General features: G+C 43.0%; 1 protein-coding gene across 1 annotated transcript; it reads right to left on the bottom strand.

Moving 5' to 3' along the window:
• Positions 1–440: 440 nt before the first annotated feature.
• LOC120759057 (organic cation/carnitine transporter 2-like) lies at positions 441–25,427 on the bottom strand. Its single transcript, XM_040077924.1, has 10 exons — positions 24,997–25,427; positions 16,451–16,554; positions 13,758–13,912; positions 12,242–12,413; positions 11,161–11,287; positions 7,519–7,619; positions 4,501–4,715; positions 3,055–3,237; positions 2,459–2,594; positions 441–1,908 (listed from the first exon to the last, which is right to left on the bottom strand). Exons 1-10 carry the CDS (start codon positions 25,387–25,389, stop codon positions 1,821–1,823), a joined length of 1,674 nt encoding a protein of 557 aa, XP_039933858.1. The 5' UTR covers positions 25,390–25,427; the 3' UTR covers positions 441–1,820.
• Between the last annotated feature and the right edge of the window lie 1,360 nt (positions 25,428–26,787).

The following is a 26,787-nucleotide window of genomic DNA, read 5'->3' as shown; positions in this document are numbered from 1 at the left end:
ACCTGCTAAACAGGAGTGACACTGAACCTGCCCCAAGCTTTGGATTTCTTTTCTTGGAAAAGCTGACAACACTGTCAGTATCATTCTCTGACCTGGTGACATTGGTCAGCTCCCTGCTGCATTCGTAAATTAAAATCCTAAATAAAGGGATGAGAAAATTAAGGAAAAGTGAAGCAAACTCTAGAGCTCAAGACACTGTTAGGAAGAAATTAACTAAATCAAACCACTGTAGTCTATACGGCATTTTCTACTTTCTTCCTGTGACAAGCAGCCCAAGGTACACATCAGTCCCATCGCTGGAGTCTGTTACCAAGGTCAGAATTTGGGTTATTGATTAATGAAAGACTGGAATCAGCCAATATTACCTGTATATTTAAACACCACAAGAAAATGCAAAACTTTTCCAACCAGCTGCTGCAGTAGAGTAAGGACCCTGAGAGTTTAGGCTACAAAGGTTTAGGCTGTTTATTATTATTGCCTTAATTTAACAAGACAGAACAAAACACAAGTGCTATGAGAGAGAAACCTTTCATCACTCACATTCATCACACTGTAACCAGCATAGCACAAATGAGACTCTGTGTACAAATATATTGTATATTTAAAGAAACACAGGTAATGCCAAACTTCCATAGCACGAGGAACAATTACTTGGCAGACCGTCAACAAGATTTGTGGGTTTGTTGGTTTTGGGGTTTTTTTAAGCAATTTAAAAGCAATTCACTGATTACATAAGTCAAGCGAAACTTAGAATGAACAGACCTCACAGCAATAATATAGTTGACACTTGACTATTGAGTACCAGTGGTCAGAGATATATTCTGAGTTTTGTTCTCAGTACATTCCACCATGAGGTCAATGCAGTGGCATGATTAACATAAAAATTTACAACTAAATATATTAATTGTGTGCATGTGTCTATGAGTGGGAAAAACACAGAACAAAGACAGGGGAATTGTTTCCATCATTCAAATTGCACAGAAAACATCAAAACATTTTACACATAAAACTTTGACCACACATTGAAAAGGAAGAATCCCAAACTAACATCACTCCCTCTACACACAGGTGAAACCATTTGCATTATTTAGAATAAATCCAGCCTAAAAAAAGGCCACATCCAAGATCAGATGTAAACAACTTCACCAAGAAGGTACAGTTGAAATCCAGCATTGGAATCAAGTGAATTTTGTGAACAAAACTTCAGTGCTAAATATTTTGTGCAAGACAATCGTTTCAGTCTATGCTGAGTTAAAACATATCAGGTTAGAATTAATTCTCAAAATCTTTCTTTGCATCTTCCTCAATTTGGTAACAAATTCAGCACATGCAAAGTGATTTGAGTAAGATCACAGAGAGGCACATTCTCATAAACCTTCACTATAATAAATAAGTTTCCTGTTCAGAAACATAAGTCAAGGAACCAAAAGCAATGAGCAACTTTTTCAGGCAATTTTTACCTCTTGATGTAAGCACTAGCTCTGGAGGAGGTTCACTGAAGAATCCAGGCACCCTGCCAGCCCTTGAACTCATTTTCAAGTATCTTTCAGCTGAACTATAGGTGTAAAGTTACAAAGGATTGATCAGATTCTGCTCCGTGGTACTATTGCAGGAACACAACAATGGCTGAAAAATCTCACTGAAGGCTACAAAGTATTTATGTTCATATAAAAAGAGAATGTAGGGAACACGGTGTTTAAATTAATAAATAAGGTTAAAATTACAGGAAACAAAGTGTTGTCACTAGCCCTTTCTAGAATAAATTTTAGAAGAGAAGTCCATTTAACTTTCAGTCCACCAGGAAATACATAGGAGTTCCATCAAAAAGCTGTGCTTTTAAAAATCTCTGGATTTTCTTCTTCCTCCTTGGAATCCCTTGTGCTACTAGATGGAGGCCTGTATTCTAATCTGGGGGTTGAAGAGAGAAAAAATAAAATAACTTTAAAAACAGGTAAGAGAACTTAGAAAAAATATCTGACCTATCTGACATTACAGCCTCCTACTTTTAATATCCCATTGACTTCAGTTGAAAAGATCCCTTTCTTACACCACATCTATGCTCATATGTCATCTCCAATCAGAGCCATGGCAAAAGGCCAAATGCTCTCAGTGCCTTTTAGATTAGCTGAACTGAACTGGAAGAGTTCAGCTCTGTCCCAGCACTTAGAAGACTTTCAGGACCTACAACGTGTCTCTATATCTTGATAAAGCAACACACTTCTAAAATGCATTCCTCAGATGTACTTTTATTAAGTCATCAGTGTCAAATGATAAATTTGAAGCTGAGAGATGTACACATGAACAATTACACTTGGGAAGAGGGACAAAGACTTCAGCTAAGCTTTTGTATTTTCAACAGAATACCACATTTGCCACCAAAACCATCTTCTCCCTCTGACCATACCCAGGCAAGTCCATGCCTCAGAGCAGAGAAGTGTTAAGATCAGGTTGCACTTACCCTTTCACTCGCAGCATTTGATCAATGGTGTCTGGAAGAGGCATACCATAGCTTTCAGGCAGAAATAGTGTGAGAATTCCTGACAGTACAGTCAGGCTCCCCATCAGGATGTAAGGCAGGAATCGATCATAGGCACCTAGTAAAACAAACACACACACACACAAAAAAAAACCAAAAACAAAAAGCAGTGTCAGCTCTAAGTCTCTGATAATTGCCCAGAGAAGCTGTGGATGGCCCATCCCTGAAGTGTTCAAGACCAAGTTGGACAGGGCATGGGGCAACCTGGTCTACTGGTAGGTGTCCCTGCCCACAGCAGAGAGGTGGAATGAGATGGTATTTGAGGTTCCTTCCAACCCAAGCCATTCTGTGGTTCTCTGGTAATGTTTGTACCAAGAGGGTACCTGTGCAAGATCTGTGGTTTCAGTAAAAACAAAACCAACCAACCCACATCACAGGCTGGCATTCAAAGTGTATGTTGTTGTAAACATTGTTGTTGGAACTCAAGGGAGTGGGAATAAATAGCTGTAAGAAGTGTCCTTATTGAGGCAAGAGAATTGAGTCTCTGGAGCATCTCTCCAGCAGACCAGTTAACTCACCGAGGTAAACAAAGTAAGGTGAGAGGATGCTGCCCAGTCTGGAGGCCATGGAACTTGCTCCAACTCCCATGTTTCTTACTACTGTTGGGTAGAGCTCAGCCGTGTAAACATAAACCATTGAGAAGGCAGATGTGATTCCAAACTTCCCCAACATCACCAGCAGAATAGTCAGAGCACGGACATCTGAAATCCAAACACAGTGAAGGCTTAGGCTCTTGCAATTCATTGTATCCCTTAACTCCTTTGTGTTTGTGTAACTTCTGCCTAATTAACTCCAGTATCTGGTGTCTTTTTTTTCCCTGTAAATATCCACAAACATAAGCAACATTCTTTTTTAATTTTTTCTTTTTTAAATTACTAGAAGCCAACATTTCAATTTTCTCTTTGAGAACAGGGCTTCCTGCCAAGTAAAAAATAAGGAAAACAGAGCCAGAACTGCTCTCAGATTTCAGGAGCCAGACCTCTGCTATTGCAAGAAATGCCACATATCCTTTTTTAATAAAGTGAACAAAGTAAAACATTTGAAACAAAATATTTTATTTTAGGTTTCCTAAAAATCTGGTTTTTCATTAACATTCTTAGCTACATTCTTAGTTTCATTAACACTCTTATCTATAATAATTTAATTATAGGAAGTTGGATTGACTTTAACTGGGACAGTTAAGATTTGAAAATCAAAACTGATCATATCGGTGTCCAATTGACTCAAAGAACAGGGGAAAAAACCACCAAACTTGAGAACACAGCACACATATTACCTGCATAAAATGAGCAAGGCAGTTCTTGCATGTTCTCTTTTGTGTATCTTTGATTTGTAAATGAGTCCTAGGCAACACCACCTCCCCTTACATTCAATATAATTATCAGTAATGACTGTGTAGCCCTATTAATCTAACTGGACTAAAGATACATATGGTTTGAGATCCAATAAATGTAACTTGGCCCTCCTTTCCAGTAGCTACACATTATTATAACTATCAACACTAATTCAGTACAAGCATCTCTGCTTATCAAAAATACTTCCACAATGACTCCATTGAAAATAACTCTTCAAACAAGCTCTAAAGTCATCAGTAGCTGTTTGGGAAGTGAGTTCTTCAGCCCCACAGTAACTTCCACTTAGCAAATTGCGGTTGGTCTAGTTCTGGTTTTACACCTGGACCTAACCAGGACACCCTGCCAGAGATGTCGTTTAGAGGCAAAACTGGACTGCAGCTCTAATCCCAACAGAGCACAAAGCCAATGACCCACCTTTCAAAGTGTAACTGATGACATGTTGTGGCAGTTACTTGTGCAATAGCACTGAGAACCAAGGAAGAGGGGCAAAGATAGGACATGAGTACCTGTATTTAGTCCCCTCTGGACACTTTTCCTCCACATCTGCCCCGTGCACGGTACTGCACATCACCTATCATACATATGTGAGATCAACTAACGATTCCATACGTGAAGGCACCAGCTGAATGAAGAGAAGAACACAGCCTCCCAAGAATAACGCGGCAGCCATTGAGTACCGTCGGGGGAAATGGCGAAGCAGCAGCCAGGAAATTATGTAGGCTGGGACTTCAATCACTGCTGAGAGGAAGCAGTTCAAATACACATCTCCGTGCAAGTTAGGTGTGTCAAGAGAAAGTCCAAAATAGCCAACTGAGATTATCATCCTGAAAGAAACAATAGCAGGGTCAAACAAATCTCTCTTCTTCAGCAGGTTGCCAGGAACTTGTTCCACATTTCCATCAAGCACAGAAGAGGCTGTGTAAGGCAAATTCAGCACCTGGCAGACTTATTCACCTCTGAAGCAGGTGAAGCGTTGACTTCAGAAACAGCAAGTTAACAACTAAACAATGCGGATGCTTTTGCTCTTTCAGACTGCTCTTGAATTCAAAGAAAAAAATACATTACCCTTACCTTACTGCAGTAGTCATCATTACTACAGTTTAGAGCCTTAACCTGAAAGCCTGAGCTACTCAATTTTACCGCTGCTGAGGCCTACAGCAGCTTTCCATTATGTTTACCAGGGAGCTCTGGGTGGAGAGCATTGTTTCTGGGTCATTATGCTCCATGCTTTCTGTATAAAGTCAGAGAGGAGGAGAATGGCATCCTGGCAGACCCAAACAGCCCGTGATTTTCTCTGCCATGCTCCAAGCTAGCTGGACAGCATCCAAATCACATTGGCTTAGCTGGTCAGTGCATCAGGACAGAGCGTGTTGCCTGGAACACTGCCATCTCAATTTCCTGCCAGATGACAGCTGGCTTCCATGTAATCCAGGGAAATACACAACCGGCCTTGGAGACAAACTGTCCTGTCTTGGGAGATGCTGGGTAGAGAAGGTTAAGCTCTGCCAACAAGTATAACGTGGTAAATAAGGAAATAATGGGCAGTGGGTCAGGACATGTCCAGGTGCAAACATGAGGCACAGAACACTTGGCACCTCATCTCCACCAGCATCTACCTTATAACAGAACCTCGAGCAAAATCACTGCACAGCACCAAGAGCACCACTGACAAAAGATCAGCTCTTCCTACCCCTCACTGAATACTGGAAGAGCCTTCATGGTCCAGTTGCTTAAAATAAAGCTGCTTAGTGTACCTGGGAAGGTATGAAGTGACACAGCTGAGAGTTACCCCCTGCTGCTGTGGTGCCCTGCCCTAAGCCATTCTTCTCAGAAGTAGTTCTGCACAGTTTTTCACCCTGTGCTCCTTGGAGGTTTTTTAATATACAAACTGTAATGCTGGAACTCCCTTTTGGTAGCAGATTGCCTTAGCTCATTACATTGGCAAACCTCAATACAGTTATATATTTTGTAGCAGAACTTCAGTGGTATTTACACATCCTAGGGTGCCAAGAAGCCAAACTTCTTCATCCCTGGTGCAAACCCTGCAACGGGAATAGTTTAACGGCCTGTTACTTAGGCAAAATTAACAAAACACTCAGCACTATGTAAAGGTGATATATTGCTGTCTGCAACTATCCTCTTTTATAGACCTTTTTTTGAAAAGTTTTAATTCATGATACAGAATATACCATCAGTATACCACAGGTTGGAAAACCATGCGCTGTGGGAAGCACAGAATATTATATCTTTATATACTGGGAAATTAATTTAAAAGTCATTAGGTCACTGACATACAAATTAAAATAGTGAAAAAATTGCCCAAACTAACTGAATACTTTTCTGCAAGAGGAGGTAAGATTGTGCAAGTCAACTGTACTTGTTTGACTCTTCCTGCCTATCATAAAACTTGATTTTTGATGTGGTAAAAAGCCCTTCAGTCTGGGTTACTGAATCCAGTAGAATGGATTACATACTGTCATGTAGGTGTTTCTCTCAGCTGCTTCATCCTACCAGAAATGCTGTTCAAACAGGTTTTGGCCTTAGACTTCTAAAACCACACACAGAAAACTGGCTGTGCCCAGGAGCTACTGCCCCACATCAAGCAGATGAGGGGTAGAGCAGTCTCACTTCCAATCAAACATCAGAGTCAGTGACTGGACTTGAGCAGTAAGACATTATATAGAGACCCTATTAACATTTCTGCAAGGAACCAACACTACTCTTCTTTTGGAGCTGCTTTGTTGCACAAGTTTCCTTCTCAGTGTGTTCATGGCCTTGTGCTTGGTAATGGGTCAGAGAATCTGGCTTAAATATAAGCCAAATTACCCTTTGATCTAAGATGCCACATCATCTTGTATGTGCTGGCAGGTCAGTGGACTGAACTCTGAGGCTCTGCCTCACTGAGGCACAGGAACACTGTTCAAAAAACCAGCATATAGATTCAGCTTGCTCCAAAGCACTTGAGGGACCTTCTTGGTTTGGTCATGAAGTACATGTACTAATTAAACCTCACTTGTACAGCCTCTGGCAGGTTATAAGTTACCCTCTCTGTTTACAGCTTTAATGAGATTTCTAGTAAAGGAAATAACCATTTAATCAACTTGAGCAATAAGTATGGCTTCAGCTAATGAAAACCAAGCTGAAGATGACAAGTAGACAAAGCAGACAGTAGGAAAATATAGGGATATCTCAGATGAGAACTTAAAAGGCAGCATTATCCCTTTAAGAGCCAATACAACAGAAAGGAATGATTCTCCCCTAAATCAGGCATCATGCTCAGATCCCTGGGCAGAAGTTCTCTGACTGGGGATAGGGAATGACTCATTCTTCTTAAAAGTCTTTGTTACAGTCAGAAGAGCATTCCCCAAGGCCCAGGATCAGGCAGGATTCCCACACACCCATTACCAGCTGATTGGATTCTTGCTCAGTTCAGGATAAGCCTGACTGTTTCAGAAAGGAACACCAACCCAGATGTGTTTCTACACTGTCACCAAAATGAAGAACCTACATAACAAGGATTTTGCTGTTTCAGTCAGCTAGTCATTGATTTTTGAGCTGGTTTTGTCTGTATCTCTTCAGAATACCTTAGTATTTAAAGTTACATACTCCTGAATCACACTTGCTTACCAAAGAAGCACTGACATAATTGTGATAGTTAGGATATTTCGGGTTTTCATTAGATCCAAAATGGTGTATGTCTGTTGCTTCTGGGAATTCACATCTTGTAGCTGTAAAAGAGCAAACAACAAACAAAACATGGGAACTTTAACTTCCTGCAAAAATAATTATTATGCAACTAAGTCCTACTACCACCTTATACCTCAGTACTTCTATCTGCTGAAACAAGTGCCCAGCTTCTAACAAAACACATACAAGAGCCAAACACTTGTAAAAGTAGAAGCTCCTCTCTAATTCGAAGTCATTTAAAATTTAGATTGAAACTCTTAACTCTTGTGACCAGTGACAGGACTCAAGGAAATTGCATGAAGCTGAGTCACGGAACATTTATGTTGGGTATCAAAAAGAAGTTCCTCCCCCAGAGGGTGGCTGGGCACTGGAACAGACTCCCCAAGGAAGTGGTCACAGCACCAAGCCTGACAGAGCCCAGGAAGCATTTGGACAAGGCTCTCAGGCATATCGTGTGACTCTTGGGGTGTCCTGTGCAGGGCCAGGAGCTGGACTCGATGATCTGTGTGGGTCCCTTCCAGCTCAGCACATTCTATGATGAGTAATGATTTTCTTTGCCTGAGGCTTCACAAAACAACTGCTTGTTGTTACTTGAATTATAAAGCAACAGCATTAATTCATGATTTATATGCCACTACTAGAAGGGTTCTTACATCCAGTTTTGAGCACTGCACCTGGAGAATCAGGCATATCAACTGCACTCAGACTACAAGAGAGTAAACAAGGATGGTGAGAAAGAGCAGAGGGTCTCTTTAGCCTAAGGGCCAGAAGACCTAGGACATCTTAAAAGATACAGAATAGTCTTCAAATACCAGGAAAAGTAAGTGATAAACTGTCCTCTATCTGCAGACACAGCAACAATTAACAAGAATTGCTGCAATAAACTGCAGCAGGGGAGAGTTAATAAATGACTACTCAAGCTGGACCTAAGAGCAATATATTTAAACTGAGACAAACTGGCTAACGAGCTGAAAAGAGCCCATCATTATCTAGTCTGTTTTGGAGATTATCTTCTAAGAGTATAAACAAAAAGACAACAAACTTCTTTCCCCATTAAACTTTCCAGCCCCTCAACATAAAATCACTTCCATGTAAACAATGCAAGGGTATTCATCCGCGAAGTATGAGAACAAGTTTTGTGCTTGGTAACATTGTAAAAAAGCAAAGTTTTTTTTTTTTTTTTAATTAGGACTTTATTTAGATTCCTAAAGAGGGGGACCAAGGGAAAGATTTTTCAAAATATGGAAAAGGCGATTTAAAAGGACAAATTCCATTGATTAAAACTATCAAGTCTGATAAAGCAACCTAGAGTTTCTCTTATCTCCACAGTAACGTGACAATTCTTTCCAAGTGACAGTTGGTTCTGAAGATCTGGATAATGAAATAGCAGTCTGGTACACGCCAAATTTCTGTGTATTTCCTTTCATAAATCCCATTTTCTACCAAAGGCAAACAGCCTTTACCTTTGATAGCTTTCACTCTGCCTGAAGCCAAACTTACATCACACAAACTGTAGTCACTTCACAGCTCATAGCCCTTTCTCATAAATCACATGATCTTTCCTAAGTAGTCTCCAGTTCTGCCACTTTGTTGCCAAGAAAAAAAAAAACCAACAAAAAACCCAAAAAAACCAACACCCCAAAAACAAGCAAAACCATAAAACAAAACCAGGAAGAGAGAAATTCAGAGTCAGTTGATGAGAAAAAGGGTCCTTGCCTTTTAAGAGCTGGATAAGCAAGACAACATAATCTTTACCAGACAGGCTCAAACAAGAAGCTGTGAGAGAAGGGCAGGGCTGCCAAAATGATGGCTCGAAATTAAACCTATCATCCAAACATTTCTATCCCCTCTTAACCAACCAAGTCCTATTTGTACTCCACAGCTGGTTTGTGATTCGTCACCTGCTGGACCTCAACTGGCTTGAAATCTCTGGAGTCAAAATTCTGCAGTTGCTGCTCTCCAGCAGCAGGTTTGAGGGGCTTTCCAACCACAAATTCAGGTGGCTCCTCCATCCCAAACACACATTCCAAATGCGAGAAGGCAAAGGGCCAGCCAGATTTCTGAGAACTTCTCTGCAGCATAAACATGCTTCCTAAACCCTCAAGAGGCTGTAAACCTTCTGCTTTCCAGCTCTTCAGATAGCAGACACAAGAACAGCATAAACACACCACTGATGCAGAGGAGTTTTGCACAATTGTTTTGGCCATAGAAAGCTTAGAAAGCAAAGAGATGGACAGAAGTTCTGCATGTTCATCAAGCTCGTTTTCCTTTGATGGTCAGAAAGTTGGTGTGGTTTTGAGAGCCGATGTGCTAATCTCTGTAAGTATGCACCACATTCTCCAGCCTACCCTGCTGCAAGCATTTCCCCTTGTCCAGCATTTCCTGGGATAAAATCCCTCCTCTTGCTCCTGCCTTCTGCTCCTTCACTATCCAACTCCATTCAAAGACAACAGACACATCAGTGTTTCTTTCTAAAAACAAGAGAGAAGGTTACAGGAACAGTGATCTTGGGCAGATGTTGGAGCAAGGCTTATTTTCTGTGCTCCTGCTGCAGTGCTGGCAATAGATGGGTTTTCATGGCTACAGCATGAGAAAGAAGAAGAAAAAAGAAAAGATGTAATCTAACGAAGATCCAGAAGAAAAGGTATCAGAAGGAGTGTGTTTTCTTGGCATTCTTACTCTGTTCCAGTAAGACCAGGATGTTTGCCCGATGTTTAAGGCTGCGTTGGTGAGGGAGGGCTGGGGTGGGGGGAAGGGTGTTTTAAGGGTTTATTTTACTTTTCATCATCCTCCTCTGACTCTGGAGGGACTCTCTACTCTCATGGGCGCCTGGCATGGGGCCAGAGTCAAACCTCGACAATGACAAGACACCACCAACTGTCAACCAGCAACTGCCCAGATTCTGGAGATCTGTCCAGGAAGGTGCCCATTCTCCTGGAATATCCAAATAGTTTGTCTCACTTGTCTTTCTGGTCATATTTGAATGCGTATGGAACAGTTTCTACACCATAAGGGTACCCATCAGCTCAGACAAAGGGAAGATTTCCAGAGAAAACAGGAGCATGTAGGAAAACAGATATGGGAAAGACATCACCTGAAAGGGGCTCAAGTTTTGCTTTCCTTAATGTGGATTAGAAATTGAAGTTGAGTATGAACCAGAATAACAGCATTTCCAATGTCACTGGCCAGGATTAGCCCTGTGTTAGACTTATACAGAGTTATATTATAGACTGAATATGCACAGAATCTGGTGCAAATATTCAGATCACTAAGCAACAGCCACCCCAAATTCATTATCCTCCCCTGAAAAATAGAGTTTAAAAGGAAAAAGAGCAACTGTAAACTGGGTGAAAAAGATGTTTGCATTAGAATGTATGTTGGCATTCCCAAGGGAATGGGATCACAAAGACATTGCAAATCTCAATGAAGGGAAAGGGAATTGTGCTTTTCAGCAGAAAACTATGATCTTTCACCCACTTGAGAAGCACATAATGCAGTGCAGGCATAACTCCATTCATCTGTATCGAATTAATTGCTTTACATAAAGTCCAGAAAACAACTGGACTGCTAAACAAGTCTTACCTCACTAGGGTCAAGTATTACATCTGGTGCTGTAATGCCATTAGTTTTTGCAGCTTTTCGGATGATGTCTTCTGCCTCCTGAAACCTCCCCTGGGAGATCAGCCACCGTGGAGACTCTGGAATGACCCTGCAGAAAAGGTTCAGAGCAACAAGCCTGCATTTCCATATAAAGAACTACTGAAGGGACCAACACATTGTTCTAGGCAGGAAGATCTCTAAACATGCCACATCTTGCAGGAATTACTGCAGTGACAACAGAAATCAGATTTACAAGAGCAGACTAGTGTAAGGAACAAGACCAGACTAATATGCCCTTATGGATTTCAGAAGTGCTGAAGGAATTAGCAGTGGCTCAGAAAAAAGAGCAATCCAAACATTCCAAGTATGGGATTAATTTAAGAAATTCAGAAATGTGAACATGCAAGCAGTACACTACACGTTAAGAAGCATATCCTTAGAGGCTAACACATATAAAATTATTAACTGTAAATTCTGTCACAGAAAGGCAAGTCAGAGAGCAGAATTCCCCAGACGTTCAATTCCGTAAGAACCGAGATGGAAGCACAAAGACAACAGCTACTCTAAGTGAAGGAACACTACCACCACGTGGACGATTTCAGTTTTACATGCCACTCAAAAGTGGTATTTTAACAACTACAGAAGAAACCATGGAAGTGCCACAGCTGTGCAAGTACTGTTTTGTAGTTTGTCATATCTGTGTCACCTATCAATGCCAAGAACAACTGGGTTTTCCTTCTGCTCTTAGTTCACACCTATTCTTAAAAGCCTGTGGATTTCAGCTGGTGCAGAAGTATGAGTTTTGCTGATCTTTTTTTTTTTTTTTTTTTTGCTTTCTTGGCATGTGCAAGACAATTTTACAGAAGTCTACAGAAAATTAAGAGCAGGGTTTTTAGGCATCAGTCAGATCACGTACAACACCATGGACTGACAACTGGGAGAGTAAAGGACACAACATTCATTCTTCATCTCCCCATTCCTGAACTTCGTTAGCTTCAGCATCTTAAAAATCTGCAGACAGGACCTTCTAAAGACTAGAGTGTTGTAAATTCATTGTACTCACCACCAAAGCGGGATGAAGAGCAGCCCGGGCAGGGTGAGTGCCAGCAGCAGCATCCTCCAGTCTCGGATGAAGAAAGCAAACAGAGGCAGCAACATGTAACCAAAAGCATAAAAGATGCACACGCCCAGGGTGCAGAACAGCAGACGGACTGATTTGCCAAGGATTTCTGTGCCTGTTCAAAACAGCAAAGGGATTATTAGCATGTTAATTTAATAGCAACCAAACAACAATAAAAATATCCCTGGCAATTGGCTTCAAAATGCATTGCACTGCAGAGTTGCAGGCTATAGCACTCTGCTGTCTAGTTGGAGAGGCACCACAGAGCTGCTCCATGCCATGATCTGGACCAGTGGAAGTAATTATATGTGTAAAAGAATGAGAACTTCCACATAGCATTTCTGTAGCTCAATATGTAGGTCATATTTCTGTAATGTACCTTTTTAGACTCTCACATTTTACCTGAGGAGCTGAAATTACCTGACATTCTCAACAGTTAAACATGATCTCCAAAATCCTCTCCAGCTTATGAAGAGTGACCAGCTTCTTTAAAGAATAATTCAAAGGTGCTTAAACTAAGTTCCCAACTTGAATCACCTTCTAAAAAACAATTTAACCAAAAACCCTCAGTCTTTTTGGGTAGATATATGGAATTCAAGTTGTTCACAAAGACCAGGCTACTGTCAGAGGAATTAAATGCACAAACAGGGATCAGTGCTCCATTCTGAAATGTTTTGGGACCTGCAAATCAAGGCACAGAGGAAAAAAATACAATCTTTCCTGTTTCCATGGAAATCAAAGAAGATGCCAATAGTTGCAGCAGGCTGTGTGCAGTGAGGTTAGCTAAGCACTGCTTTCACCCCTGAACTGGCCTTCCTTGGCTCAAAAAAAAATTTCTTGCCATTATTTGGTACTTTGGACAGTGAGGTCACTGTAAATAACATTAGTAATTTATTTTTTTAATCTCAGATTCAAGAGGTATTTCACATTCCCATGATTTCATATGTTTTTAGTTAGCTTGAAAGTATGCAAAGCAAAAGTCATTTAAATTTTTACTATAGCCTGTTTAAGGAAGACTTCATAAAAATTACTCAATCTATCTTGGTTCTTTTGCAGCTTTTAAATTAAACAGGTATTTAGGCCCTGAAATGGACATCAGCAAAATCATAGAATCATGGAATGGTTTGGGTTGGAAGAGACCTTAAAGATCATCTAGTTCCAATCCCCAAAAAATCATGTCTCACATCTATTATCTCTCCAGCTAGAAGATGAACTTTATTTCAAATAGTCAGTTTCTGGGGTTTTGCCTCTTTTAGGATGGTCTACTGTAGAAATAATTCAAATTGCACCTCTATCAGCTGGAAGCTTCCAAGGAGAAGAGAAGTTATTCATGCATGGTGAGGCCACACTCTTAACAGTGTTGCTTGGCAAAACAAATCACCCCTAAGTCAGTACTGAAAAGGAGCAGGAAAAGCACAAGATGAAAGGACACATGCAGTGACCAGCAGGACTTTCATACCAAGAACAAATGCCGCCACGTAGTTAGATATCTGTCCCATGCCAACCAGCACAAACAACACTGAAAACATCTCCCAGCTGGTAGAGAAGACCTGTATGAAACTGAAGCCAGTCTGCATTGCCAGAGTTGCAAACAGCACATTCTTCCTGCCAAACCTTCCATGGACAGATTAAAAAAAAAGAAAGAGAAGGGGGAAAAAATATATGATTAAACAACATCATGAATGAAATCTACAGAAACAGAAAATAAAATTACTTTTATGCATACTTAAGGAGATACAAAACTTCTGCAAAAAGCAGAGGTTCAGGAAATGCGACACAGGCACAACTATTCCAAACACATTAAAAACACCACTGGCCAAGAGAAACTAATGTTCTAAGGGCTGCTAGTTATGTTGTCTTTAAGTATCTGCTGGGATACTATTCCTTTCTTACTGTTAGGATGAGCAGTGAAACAAATCATCAGGAACAAGTTACTTAAAGTGCAAGAGTATCCAATGCTTCCCCTCCAAGGAGCGCACTGTCCATGACACAGACCAACACCTCAAAAAAAGAAAAAGGAAAGGCTTCTGGAAGAGAGGTAAAACTCAGATTTGGAAGATGAATATTTTGGAATCTTCATTCCCTTTGGTTTAAAAATGAACAAAATTAAGGAATTCTAGAAGAATTCCTGATGAAGTATTTAAAAAAAAAAAAAAAAAAAGAGAGAGAAAAGAAATCAAACTAAACTCAACCCATCAAGCTGCTGTAGGACTGTAGGAATGGTTGCTGATGTCCTGCCCAGGCAGCCCCACACGGCTGGGACAGGATGTGCTGAGTGCAGGTTTCCAAAGTCCATGTTGACCTGCAGGTCTACAGCTGATGTCATGGGCATCAGGTGGGTCACAATGCATGGAGAACAGACTGTTACTTGAAACCCCCAAATATTTTGTCAACCTTCATGTGTCGGGCTCATTGCAGGCAGCAGAACTCTGTGGGCAACTGTGCTTGAGCATACTTGTCATGGAGAGAAGAAGCTTTTAACCATGAGCTTGCTGTCCAGTGGCTACAAGTGGATGGGCTGCATCGATGGCCTCCTCACCTGCATCTGGTGAGGATCTGTGCTACCACGGGAAGGAGCTGCAGGAGACTGCCAGGAGTGTGAAGGCAGGAAGATCATGGATTCTGGCACCAGAACAGTTCCTGCTTCACCTGCCAGGTAGTCACCACAGGAGACACCCAGGGTCCTTGCAGCAGACAAGGAGCTCTTTGGAAGGATGCACCTGAACCTTCTGAAGCAGCAGCACCAGGAAAAGGCGGTGAGAGAGTCCCCCACAGGGAAGAGGGGAATCAGCCCTCACAGGGCAGGGCAGCAGGAGGGCATGGACCTCTGCCTGGGGGTGAGTGACAAGCCAGCTGAGATCATGGGCTGGGATTGGCAGGGAGACCTACATGGGTGGTGGGTGTCTGCTGCAGCCACCTGCTCAGAAAAAAGCAAACACGGCCTGCTGCAGAGCACCACAGGAAACCTCTTCGTGCCCAAAGGCGCTGGCCATCATAAGGGCTTTGCACACTCCAGGACACGCTGGAAGAACAAAACCCAGGAGGTGTCTGGAGCTCATGTGATGACCTCCTAACACAGAAGGCGAGGAGCTGACAAAGGGTGACACTGCTGGAGCTCGCACTTGCAAACCAGGGTGAACTGACTGGGGGTAGGAAGGCAGGCAGCAGCCTGCTGGCTGTGCAGTGGTAAGGAGCAGCATCGTAAGGGGAGGAACGAGGCAGGATCACAGAGAGAGCAAGCACTGGCCTGCCCAAGGATTTTTTTGGGAAAAAAAAAAAAAAAAAAAAAAAGGCATATAAGGTTCGGGGAGAAGTACAGGCGATCTGGTTAATTTTTAAAGATCATTGTCTCTAAGCTTGAGATTGGTCCAACCTGATAGGCAAGACACTACAGAAAGGCCCTAAATGATGCCACAAGATTTGTGGCATAGAGACTATGTTTCAATGAAACAGAAACTTTGCAAATATCAGCAAATTAGAGAACCACATATTGTTCTCGGGCAATCAGGGAGACAGCACACAATGCACTGCACAGCAAAAGCCAAGGAGAGAACCAGAAAAACTGAGCTTTACAAAATACAAACATCTGTTGGCATCACAAAAATTAATGGTGTCTTCCTTCTTTTTTTAAGTGTTCGTACTGATAAACAAGAAAGTCTTGCTTCTCTGGAATACAGCTGAACAGCATTTATGCTGCCACAAACACAGATCATTGGACTGTATTTGATGATGAGAAGGAGCAGCTATAGCTGTTTATAAAAATCCTATTTTGACTGGGAAAAAAAAAAAAGGAAAATAAGCCTCAGGGATCCTTCTGAACATAGTCCAAAATAAATAGAAGAGAATGTCATTAATCTGATTTTTCCAGACAAAACTTATCTCCTACACCTGTTTTCTGGCATAAAAACCAGTTTGCTGCAGAGTGATTTCATTGCAAGAACAAACAGATGTAGATAACACCTACCAACAATCTTTGTAACATTCTGTTCTAGTTCAGCACATTTCTCTACACACTCTATACACTCAGGTTAGACAATCACAGAACAAAGACATGTTAGCAGTTGCAGAAAGACACTAGTAGGAAAGCTGACATACAAGAAATGCCTACAAATGAGCATCAAAGAGACAGCAGCTCTGGTGTATATACTTTACTTGTCTGAGAGCTGTCCTGAGATGAAAGATCCCAGCAGGACACCCACAAAGAACAGGGAGGTGCTCAGGGGTCCCTTCCAGTCGTTGGCACATACGAGATTCCACTGCAGGGAGAGAGAATTGGAAAGTCTTTTAATAAACAGGATTTCCCCTCCCTCCTAAACTCTGAGCTGGGTTCAGAGGGACTGAGAACAGAATTACAGAATAGTTTGGGCTGTAAGGGGCCTTAAGGACCAACTCATTCCAACCCCCTGCCATGGGCAGAGACACTTTCCACTATCCCAGGTTGCTCCAAGCCCCATCCAACCTGGCCTTGGACACTTCCAGGGATGGGGCAGCCACAGCTTCTCTGGGCAACCTGTGCCAGGGCCTCACCACCCTCACAGGGGAAGAGTTTCTTCCTAATATCCAATATAACCCTGCCCTCTGTCACTGTGAAGCCATTCTCTCATATCTCGTTATTGCATGACCTTGTAAATAGTTCCCAAACTCGATTTCCCTGAATATAGTAATGTTTCCCATTAAAAATTCACATTCCTAATTTAAGAAAAATTGAACTATAGAAACAACAGTACAGAAAGAAAAAAACATCTTTATTACATTTTAATATGGTTTTGAGAGACAGGAGACTGCTCATTCTTCACTGGGAATCTAACTAATGTAAATTGGAATCTTTGAAATACAAATTGAAATATACACCTAACGAACAAAGATTTCCAAAATTAAAACAAAAATGAGGAACAAAGGAAAATATTTATTAAATGAAGTCTTCAATAGTTTTTAAGATCCTACCCAGTTCAGTCAGATGTTTTTGAAACAGAACTCATGTTATTCTTCCATCTACATAAACAACCATTATTAAAAGACTCTTAGTTCTATTTTGGTAATCTGGGGGGGAGAAGTGTATAAATATTAGTAGAAAGGACAAAACCCAGCGAGAATCCCTCACCCCCTCCTTCACAGCTATTTTCTGACTGAAGGACATAAACCCAGTTTCCCAGAGCTCTCCCAGTACCTGCTGCCAGGACAGGAACTGGGAGGCAACAGGTGCTTCTGATGTGAGACCAAACCCTCCTGAGCTGTTATTCAAACAGCTCCCTCAAGGCCCCTTCTGATGTTTTAGCAATGGAAAATTTTAGGGTTTAAGCTGTATTAAAAAGGCCAAAATGAAAATATTCACTCTGACCTGAATAATTAATCCTCCTTGTCCCACAGTTACAAATAATTCAGCATATTTTTTCAATTCATTGAAGGGAACACCCTTCAATGCTTTGATGTGCTCCTTAATAAACCCAAAGCAGTTGCTGTGTGTTCCAGCTCCCCCATCCATCTCATCCGTAGTACCACACGTGGCAATGTTGGTGTTTCACTGTCTGCCAGCCCCATCTCCTCAGCACTACGCCTTGGACTCCAGGAATCTCACAGCCCTCAGCCTGTTAGCAGTCATGCTACAGCTACATCGTAGTTTTAAGGCTGGAGCATCACTTAAAACTATGCACAGAATGAACAACACCAGCAATGGCCTTCCACTGCCAGATCCCTGTATCAAAATGCAACGGAGCCATCGCTTATGTCACGGAATAGCATCCAGTTTTGAATTAGAACTGGGAATTATTCCAGAGATGAATTGTGGTCATTCACACAGGCTACACTCTCATCAGCTGTCTAACTGTAGCTGCCAGCCCTTAGATTATCTTATATTTATAAAACAGTCATCATCATTATTATTTTTAAGGTCGATATGCACATTTTTCCAATTTGTAACTGTATTCAGGTCATTTCATAACCTCTCCATTGATAAATCTGTTCATGGTTTTATGACTGAAAAATCTTTCCTTCTATTAGGTTTCATAACCCTCAACATTTCCTCCCCAGGCCTTTCCAGCCTCACAGCACCTGAAGCTCAAGTGCCAGCACTCCAGGCAGAGCTCCAGCACATCCCACCAACACCATCAATTAGGTATCATTACAGAAGTTCCTTCCAGAACTGCTTTCTAATGTGTGAACAAATGTATCCCACTCATGGTAAGGAAGTGAACTTACTACAGTTATCAACATAATTTATATTATGAACTATAACTAACATTTATAGTTAAATCTGTATTATTCACCAAAAGCTATACTCCATTATAGATTAAAGAAAGCTTGAGCCTTTCATGACCACAGAAGCTAAGGCAGCTAGGAAGCTTCAGCAAAATATACCTGGCAACTTGGAAATCCCAGTAAATGATTGTTACCAAATTTATAATTTATATAGGCCAAAGGTTTCAATGGTTATCATATGCCTTTATATGATAACACCTACCAGAGAAACAAACACCAGAAATACAAATCCTGCTGTTATAAAGACTTACCTACCCACAAAAAATTATTTTTGTATCAACTACTGCAGTCAGACATCCTCAAGAACTAAAATCTATCTTGGTGATCAGCCTGTCATTATTAAACAGGTCATTACTTTCCAGCTGATCACCCTGTGCCTGTGAATCCACCATCTCCTTTCATCTGTCCCATACCCTGCACTTTGGCACAAGGTTTGCACTACGCTTGGATTTCCAGACACCCCCATGTTTGTGTCCTATAACAAACATTTTCTTCAGATCGCTGGGTGGAGACCTTTCTTGGAAAAGTTCACGGTATTAAAATGTTTAGCACAGCTCTGCCAAAACCTTCTTGCCCTGGCAGGTGGAAACATACTGGGCGTTCAGATGTGGCAATGATTACCAGCTTGTTTTTCTGGCCTCTCTGTTAAAGCACAGTGAGGAGCTGTCATGCTGAAGACAACTTGAACCAAGCATCAGAGTGAACTTCAACATCAAATTTCTGAAGTAGAACTACCTTGGTTGTACAATCCCAGTTATTTACAGGCTCCACGGAAACACAATAATTAGAACAAAGGGATTTTAAGGTCCGTTACTCTTTGCCCCAGTAAATAAATCTCAAACTCTTCAACTTATTAATGACACACATATAAGGGCTATTATATTGCTTGTCAGTGATGATGGCATCATCCTTCCAGAATCATTTTGTAACCATACCCTTCCCTTAACTGCACATTGTCCAAGAGGAAGTCACTAAGGCATCACTGCTAGATCAGCATGGCAAAGAGCAAGTGTCCCAGGAGTAGTTACTAATTAAACCCTGCTGCTGGCAGTGCTGTTTGAACACAGCACACCATGACCTAGTGCTCTAAAATCATGTGCTATTTTCACTTCTTAGTATCTTTTGAACTAGCCTGCTAGCTCTAAAAGCCTTTGCCCCAGTGAACAAGATAAGGTTAACCTTGGCAAGGTATCTGGGCTTCAAATAGGAGAAAAACATTTCTGCTCTGTTTTTGAAGAGCAGCTGCTGATGTTGTGAAGCACCGAGCTGCTCAACACTGGTACCCAACAGAACAGAGCATTCTTCATCTATTTTGTTATAACTTTAGGACATCCTCTGTTGCAGTTTAAACTTGTCTTCTTACTCATTTTACAGGTATTTTGTGATTTTTCTACTTCCCAGGCAATTCATCAGGTTGGGGTGATGTCTGTCAGCACCCAGCATAAATGATCACTTGTGCTCATGAGTTGGGGTGTGCTTATGCATCTCTGTAAGCAGATTCTTGGTTGATGCCAGGCATTGGTGAGGACAGCTGGGAAGAGGGGATGGGGAAAAGAGGACAGGCTATGGAGATGGCCAGGAATATGGACAGCTTGAGTTAGAAGGCAGGGGGACAAAAAGGAAAGGGACAGAAGCACCTGCTTCTCAAGCACAGGTTTGGGCCCAAGTTAAACAGCCCCAGGCACTTACAGTCAACACTTACACACCTCTCTAGGAGAGCAATTTCCAAATTCTGCTTAATCTCTTACATGCCAGCTACCTGGTACCATATCTCCAAAACCCTTGCTAGAAAGGCAAGCCCAGTGACAAAACTGAGAAGAATAAAATCTCTATAAACTACTCCATCCGATCTCCTCCCTCCCACAAACTCAAGACCCTTCCCTAATGCCATTACAAGAACCCTATACAAAGCTGGACTGTGACAAATAAAAACTTCAAGAGCCTCACCTGGTTATACTCCTGTCCTACAAGGAATAGCCTTATGGGCAAAAAAGTTTTTACAGCTACGAGATACTGTGTCTTCCCATTCCTTTATTTTTTTAAACTCTTTTCCTGTCTTGCTGAGAATAACATGCATGATTGAAAAATTAAGTGGCTAGTTCCATGTGCTAATATTTTCCTTTTAAAAACCAACATGTTAACATGACTTTTTGAAGCTAGGCTAGTAACCTGTATTCCCTCCTTCCACTTGCTTCTCTCAGCAAGTAGAGGCAGGTTCTTCAAAAAATCTCAGTCTTACAACCAAGTACTGACAACCTTTGATTCTGAATCTGATTCTGTTTATATCCATACAAGTATTCTCTGCTTACTTTAAAGCTGTGAGTGTTATTAAACACCCTTTCCTCTAAAAACACGCTTGTATATTCCAAATACTTAGAAGGTCTAGACGCTACATTGAAACTTATTATCTAAAGCAAACAGAAGTCTGTGTCTGCAAAATACACATTCTGCTTAATTTCCCCTCCTCTAGTTGATTTACATTTTTACAAAGATAAAACTTGCATAGAATAGAAGGAAATGGCCAAATATTTTACAATTCCAGTGCAGAAACTGAACTGTTCCCCATACATCACATTTTTGAGATGGCTGGAGAAAAAGGAAATGGGGCATTGCCATCACCTGAGGTAAGCTTGAATTTAAAAGTAAAGGCAACATAAGGGGAATTTTACTTTGTCACTAACTGTCCACAGTGCCTCTAAAAGAGCACTGTTTCCATTTAACAATATCAACTGCAGGCCTATTATTCTTTAACAATAATAATCTTAACTTTATGTTGCGATGTCAGAAATATCTGTACTTTGTACAATTCCGAACACTACTGGTATGATGTGCTTTTTAAATCACACCTTGAAAAACCCAGCATTTTACAAATACCTTTGTATATCTGTCAGACATTTGTATTTATTTATTAAGTGAAAACCAGACTTTCTTTTCCTTCTTCTGACAAGACTAGTAATATTACGCTTTTGCAAAGCTGCAAACAGCTTTTTCAGCTCCTGGGGCTGCTAAGTTATGAGTATGAACTTCAGCCACAAAGATAAGCAGATATTAACCTACAGCAATAAAAAAGAAGCACGTTTTAAAAGATGATAAATAATGGAGGTGACTAACATGAATGAAGAGCTGGGTGGGAGCTGAACCTAGATGACACAGGGTGGATTTACAATGCAGCTGCTGGCTCCACTCCTGCAACAGCGTGGTTTAGGGGAAGGTGTCCCTGCCCATGCCAGGGAGGTTGGAAGTAGATGATCTTTAAGGTCCCTCCCAACCCAAACCATTCCATGATTTCATGACTCTATAAATTACAACGTCTAGCACAAGCCTGTGTTTTTATTTTGGCAAAGTGAAACAATACATCCCTCTGCCTTCCAACAGGGCAAACATCAAAACCTCTGTATAACCAGCGGTGCCACAGTGCCCAGTAGTGTCCTCCACATGTCACTGCTGCATTCTCTCTTGCTTCCTGAAGCCTGGAACAACCCACTCATCTCCAGGGACTGTGGTCTGACAGTACAGCAGGGCACTTGAATCCCTGGGGTGTAGAGAATGGAAACTTCTGGGCCTTGTCTCTGCCCAGAACTTTCTCTCTCTGGACACCCATACAGGATGGAGCACCAGCCTCCAGACACCTGGCAGCTCCCACAACGTGCATCCTTCCTCTGCAAAAGACAACAGCCCCTAAGGTTTGCCAATAGCGAAATAGACACAAACCACGCAAATCTGGCATATGCCACCTGCACTGATTTCAAATTGATGAACAATACAACAGGATAAATAAGTGCATCCAAAATTCAGCATCTGTTTACGGTTCACTGTTTAAGAATTACTCTTGTGTGAACTAAAATGTTCTGACTGATGTATCATCTAACACCTCATTATATCATATTTCTAGTGCACTCATGCCCTTAACTCCACTGTTCAGCCTACTCCCAGTTATTCTGTATAACCCCACAACAGCCATGACTGGCAGAAGTTAATATTTTCCCTTAATTACTCCTGGTTTAGTCTTTTTACTACTATGTATGAACTTTTACTACTCCTACATTCATTTTTTACAGGACCTATGGAGGAATTAGAATGACACAGTTGGTTTCTTGAGCCAAAATAAAGCTCTTCTTATGCCCTGAACTACAGCATTTCAAAAAGTAAAAGACAGAAAGGGATTTTGTTACACTGGAGCTTGCTAAATACTGCAGACTAGCTAATAACAACCTTCTGTTGTTAGTCTGTGAGAGAAGAAAGTCCTTCTTCAAGTGGGAGAGAACTGAATGTTTTCAGTCTCCCCTGAAAAGCAGAACCATAAACAAGGTTTCTCTAAAGTCACGAGAGATTCAGCAAAAACCTTTCTTTAAAAAAAAATAAATTCCCCTTCCCCCTCCCAGTGTCGGCTACGGTAATCTGGGACAAAGGTCCTCATGATTATTCAACAAGTTAGAGATATGCAAATAAAAACAAGATTAGTTAATCATAAAAGCAGCACCACCAAGCCAAGAAATTTAACAAGTTAAACACTGCAAACCTGTAAGTGTGTGAAAGGCCACAGCTCTTGCAAAACTCCCTCAGAAGCATTAATATTAGGGGAGAAAAAACCGCCTCAGTGCATGATGCCTGGGCACACAAACATTGCCTCCCACGGACACGGGACATGTGCCAAGTCACACAGACAACGAGCCGGGGCTGCGGAGTCTCAGCACCGTGTGAGCAGCTCCCTTCTCTTATAGATTGTAAAACTCCTGGACAATACTCCAATAGCTCAAGACATTTTAATTAACATCAAGCCAAAGCTGAGTGAAGCTCTAAAGACAAAGCACCACCTCTAAGCCAGGATAACCATCATAGCACAGCACTCGGAACAACACCCGTGTGTTTGCCCGCCCGAGAACATGCCAACTGCCTTACACTGCCCTGAGAGCACTCAGCCTTTTACAACAGTGCATTTCAGCAAGGACTGGAGCCGAGAAATCCCAAACAGCTTTCCTTTCGAGGAAGACAGCAATTGTTTAGAAACAGATGAGGCAATGCCTTGCACCACTTGTCAGAATCATTCAAACCCTTGACTGAGTTTCCAACAACTCCAGTGTTCCCATTTCTAATCCTCCCTTGGGCTGCCATGGCTCCTCTCACATGTTCCCCCAGTCACCTTAGTCCTCAGATCAGCTTATGGTCATTTAGTATTCACACCCATCAATACCCAAACACTGATCACAACCCAATTTGCAATGTGAGAAATCATGGCAGATTTTTTATGGCGCTTGAGCTCCATATAACTCATGTCCAGGCAATGTGACTGTACAAACTTTGGACGCCTTCTGAAAAAGGCCTATACTTGTATTGAAATTCAAGTATTCCTCAAAAGTACTTGTCAAAATCCATTTCCTTGCTTCTTAAGTCAACCTGCCCCTGTGGGTCTGGACAGTTTTCTTCTGAAACCAGACTGACAATCAGCACAGCTTCGCCTTTGGTTGGTTGCCCACACCCCAGACTTGACTCAAGCGCTGTACCTGCACAAACAAAAACATGATCTGTCCCAGCAGGTGAGCACAGAGACCAATGCAGAGGCACTGTGGGCACACGGCAAAGTTCAGGCTCCTTTGAATAAAGCATCAAACCAGGGCTCGCCAACCTGTGCATCTTGCACAACTCAGGATGTCTCTAAACTGTGAGAGTGGAGACACAATGGCACAAGCTGCCCAGAGAAGCTATGAACATCCATACAAGTGTTCAAGACAGGGCTTGGAACAACCTGGCCTAGTGAAAGGTGTTCCTGCCCATGCCAGGGGGTTGGAACTAGATGTTCTTTAAGGCCCCTTCCAACCCAAACCACTCCGTAGTCTATGAGTTCTACCACCTTTATTTTTTTAAAGAAAGAAAACAAAAGCTGCTGATCTCCAGAGTTCAAAGAGACATCTCTGTCACATCAAGCAAGCTGAACCCAGGGCTGACCCTGCTTCAGCTCCTTGCACAGATACCTGGTGAACCAAGAAGCCTTTGCATAGTGTGACCAGTTTCAATGGGTAGGGAACCAGGCTGCACTTGGAAGCTCATTATAGAAACAAAGAATGTTAAGGCATTGGAATGGACGTTAAAGATCGTCTAGTCCCTGCCATGGACAGGGACATCTCCCACTAGACAAAGCTGCTCAAGGCCTTATCCAACCTTATCCAGCTCCCGGCCTTGAACATTGGGGATCCACAGCCTCCCCGGGCAACCTGTTCAGTGTCTCACCACCCTCACTTTAAAAATTTCCTTCCTCGCTGTTATGCAAATGAAAGTGAACAGAAGACTTCAAAATAAACTCGGCATGACAGGTTTAACAGCAGATCAACGTAGGGGCAGACACCTCAGAACGCGGCGGAGCTGCACGGGGACCGCGACAACCCCACGGTTCTCCCCGGCAGCCCGGGGCTGTCCGAGCGTCCCCTCCCGCTCCCGCGGCCGCGCACCTCGGTGACGATGGTGGAGCGATAGACATCGCGGCTGTACTCCCAGCCGTCCAGGCACGGCTCCTGCTCCAGCGCCTCCAGCTCCACGTCGGAGCCGGGTCGCAGCCCCAGCGCCGAGAAGTTGGCGAGCGCGGCCAGGCGGTAGCGGCGGCAGCGGCTCGGCGCCTCCTGCCCGTCCCGCAGCTCCAGCGGGATGCTGGCGTTGCGCCACTCGTCGCTCAGGTTGGCCCCGCGGGGCACGACGCACCGGTGCTCGGGCGTGCCGGCCAGGAACACGATGGAGAGGCCGTTGAAGCCGTTGGGAATGATGCTGGCGCTGAGCAGAAAGAAGACGAGGCGCTGGAAGCGGCCCCATTCGCCCAGGAAGGCGGTGGCCGCGTCGTAGTCGCGCATGGCGCGGCCCAGCTGCGGCCGCCGGTACCGCGGCTCAGTCTGGCGCGGGCAGGAAGCGGCGGCCCCGCTCCGCCGCGGAGCGCAGCGCCATGGGCCGGCCTGGGGGTGGGGTTTGCCGGCGGAGGCCGCGCAGGTGGGGCCGGCCCGGCGTAGGCGGGCCCGGAGCGCTCCGCCCGGAGGCGCGGCGGAGGCTCGGCCGGGCCGGGCCGGGCCGGCGGAGCCGCCTGGGGCGGTTCTGCGGGGGGTGTGTTTGGTACACGCGGGCCGCGGTAGGCGGCTCCCGAGCCTGCTCGCTCCGGCAGCTGCTCCCGGCCCTGGGCGCGGGGTCCGCTCCGGGCAGGCCTCGCCCCGGCCCGGGGCCGCTTCCCAGCTCCCGCCCGGCGCAGGTCTGGGAGACGGCTCCTCTGCCCTTCTGACTTGGGGTCAGGACCGGCCATTAATACGGGCGTCGGATCTCCTGTTCACTGCCCGAAGAACTCACAAACCGGGGTGGGGATGAATTATAGTCAGTGAGGTTGGAAAGGACCTCTCAGTTCAGCGCGTCCAACCTACGGCCGAACAGCATCTTTTAACTTACATCATGTCACCGAGTGTCACGGCCAATCTTTGCTCAAACACCTCCAGGGACAGTGACTCCACCACCTCTCAGGGCAGCCCGTTCCCACCGAATGATAATTGGGCTGCCCGCAGCCCCCAAAGCACGCATGTGAACCTGCCTGGGGTTCTTCGATAAAATCTTGTTTGGGGTCAGTACCACGTATGAGCCAGGAGCCATCATCGATTGTCCTGCCCAGCAAAGCAGGGCTGTCGCTGCAAGTCCAGGAGTTAAAGGGTTCTTAATTTCACTCTGTAGCACCTCCCCACAGCTACCATGGTCCCTTCAGCAGGCTCAGCTAAAGCTGTAAAAAAGCTTTCCTGACCCTGACACTGTTTATTTTCTCAGGCAATGCATACTACATGCTTGACAAATAATAAATTTAATAAATAATATTCTAATCTTAGACCCCAAATCCCAGCTTAGTACCTAGTAGCACTGGCAGGAGGTTCACAGAGTCCTATAGATACCAGTTCAAAAGCTGAATTGTATCACTGCAGAAATTTGGTCTTGCTCTTCATAAGGCTAATTCACGTTTTCAAGTGGCTTTTTATGGCTGATATTTTTTCCCACCTCTAACTGATTTTAAAAAATAGTGTCGTTTTTATAGTATTTCTTTAACATTTGTATTTAAAATGATCTTTTATCCTGGGTTGAAACCACACAGCTGTGAAAAATCTCAAAGGTGAAAATGACATAACAGGAGTTAAATCACAAAATCATCCTTTAGCCTGGCCAGGGTCAGCTTCCAGGGACTTGCACCTGAAAGGCAGAATAACTGTACCACACCATCATAATCTTCC

This window comes from Hirundo rustica, chromosome 14 (assembly GCF_015227805.2).
Source record: "Hirundo rustica isolate bHirRus1 chromosome 14, bHirRus1.pri.v3, whole genome shotgun sequence".
NCBI classification, from domain to species: Eukaryota; Metazoa; Chordata; class Aves; order Passeriformes; family Hirundinidae; genus Hirundo; species Hirundo rustica.
Note: the sequence above shows the minus strand (reverse complement) of the source record. Positions and strands in the feature narration are given on the sequence as shown.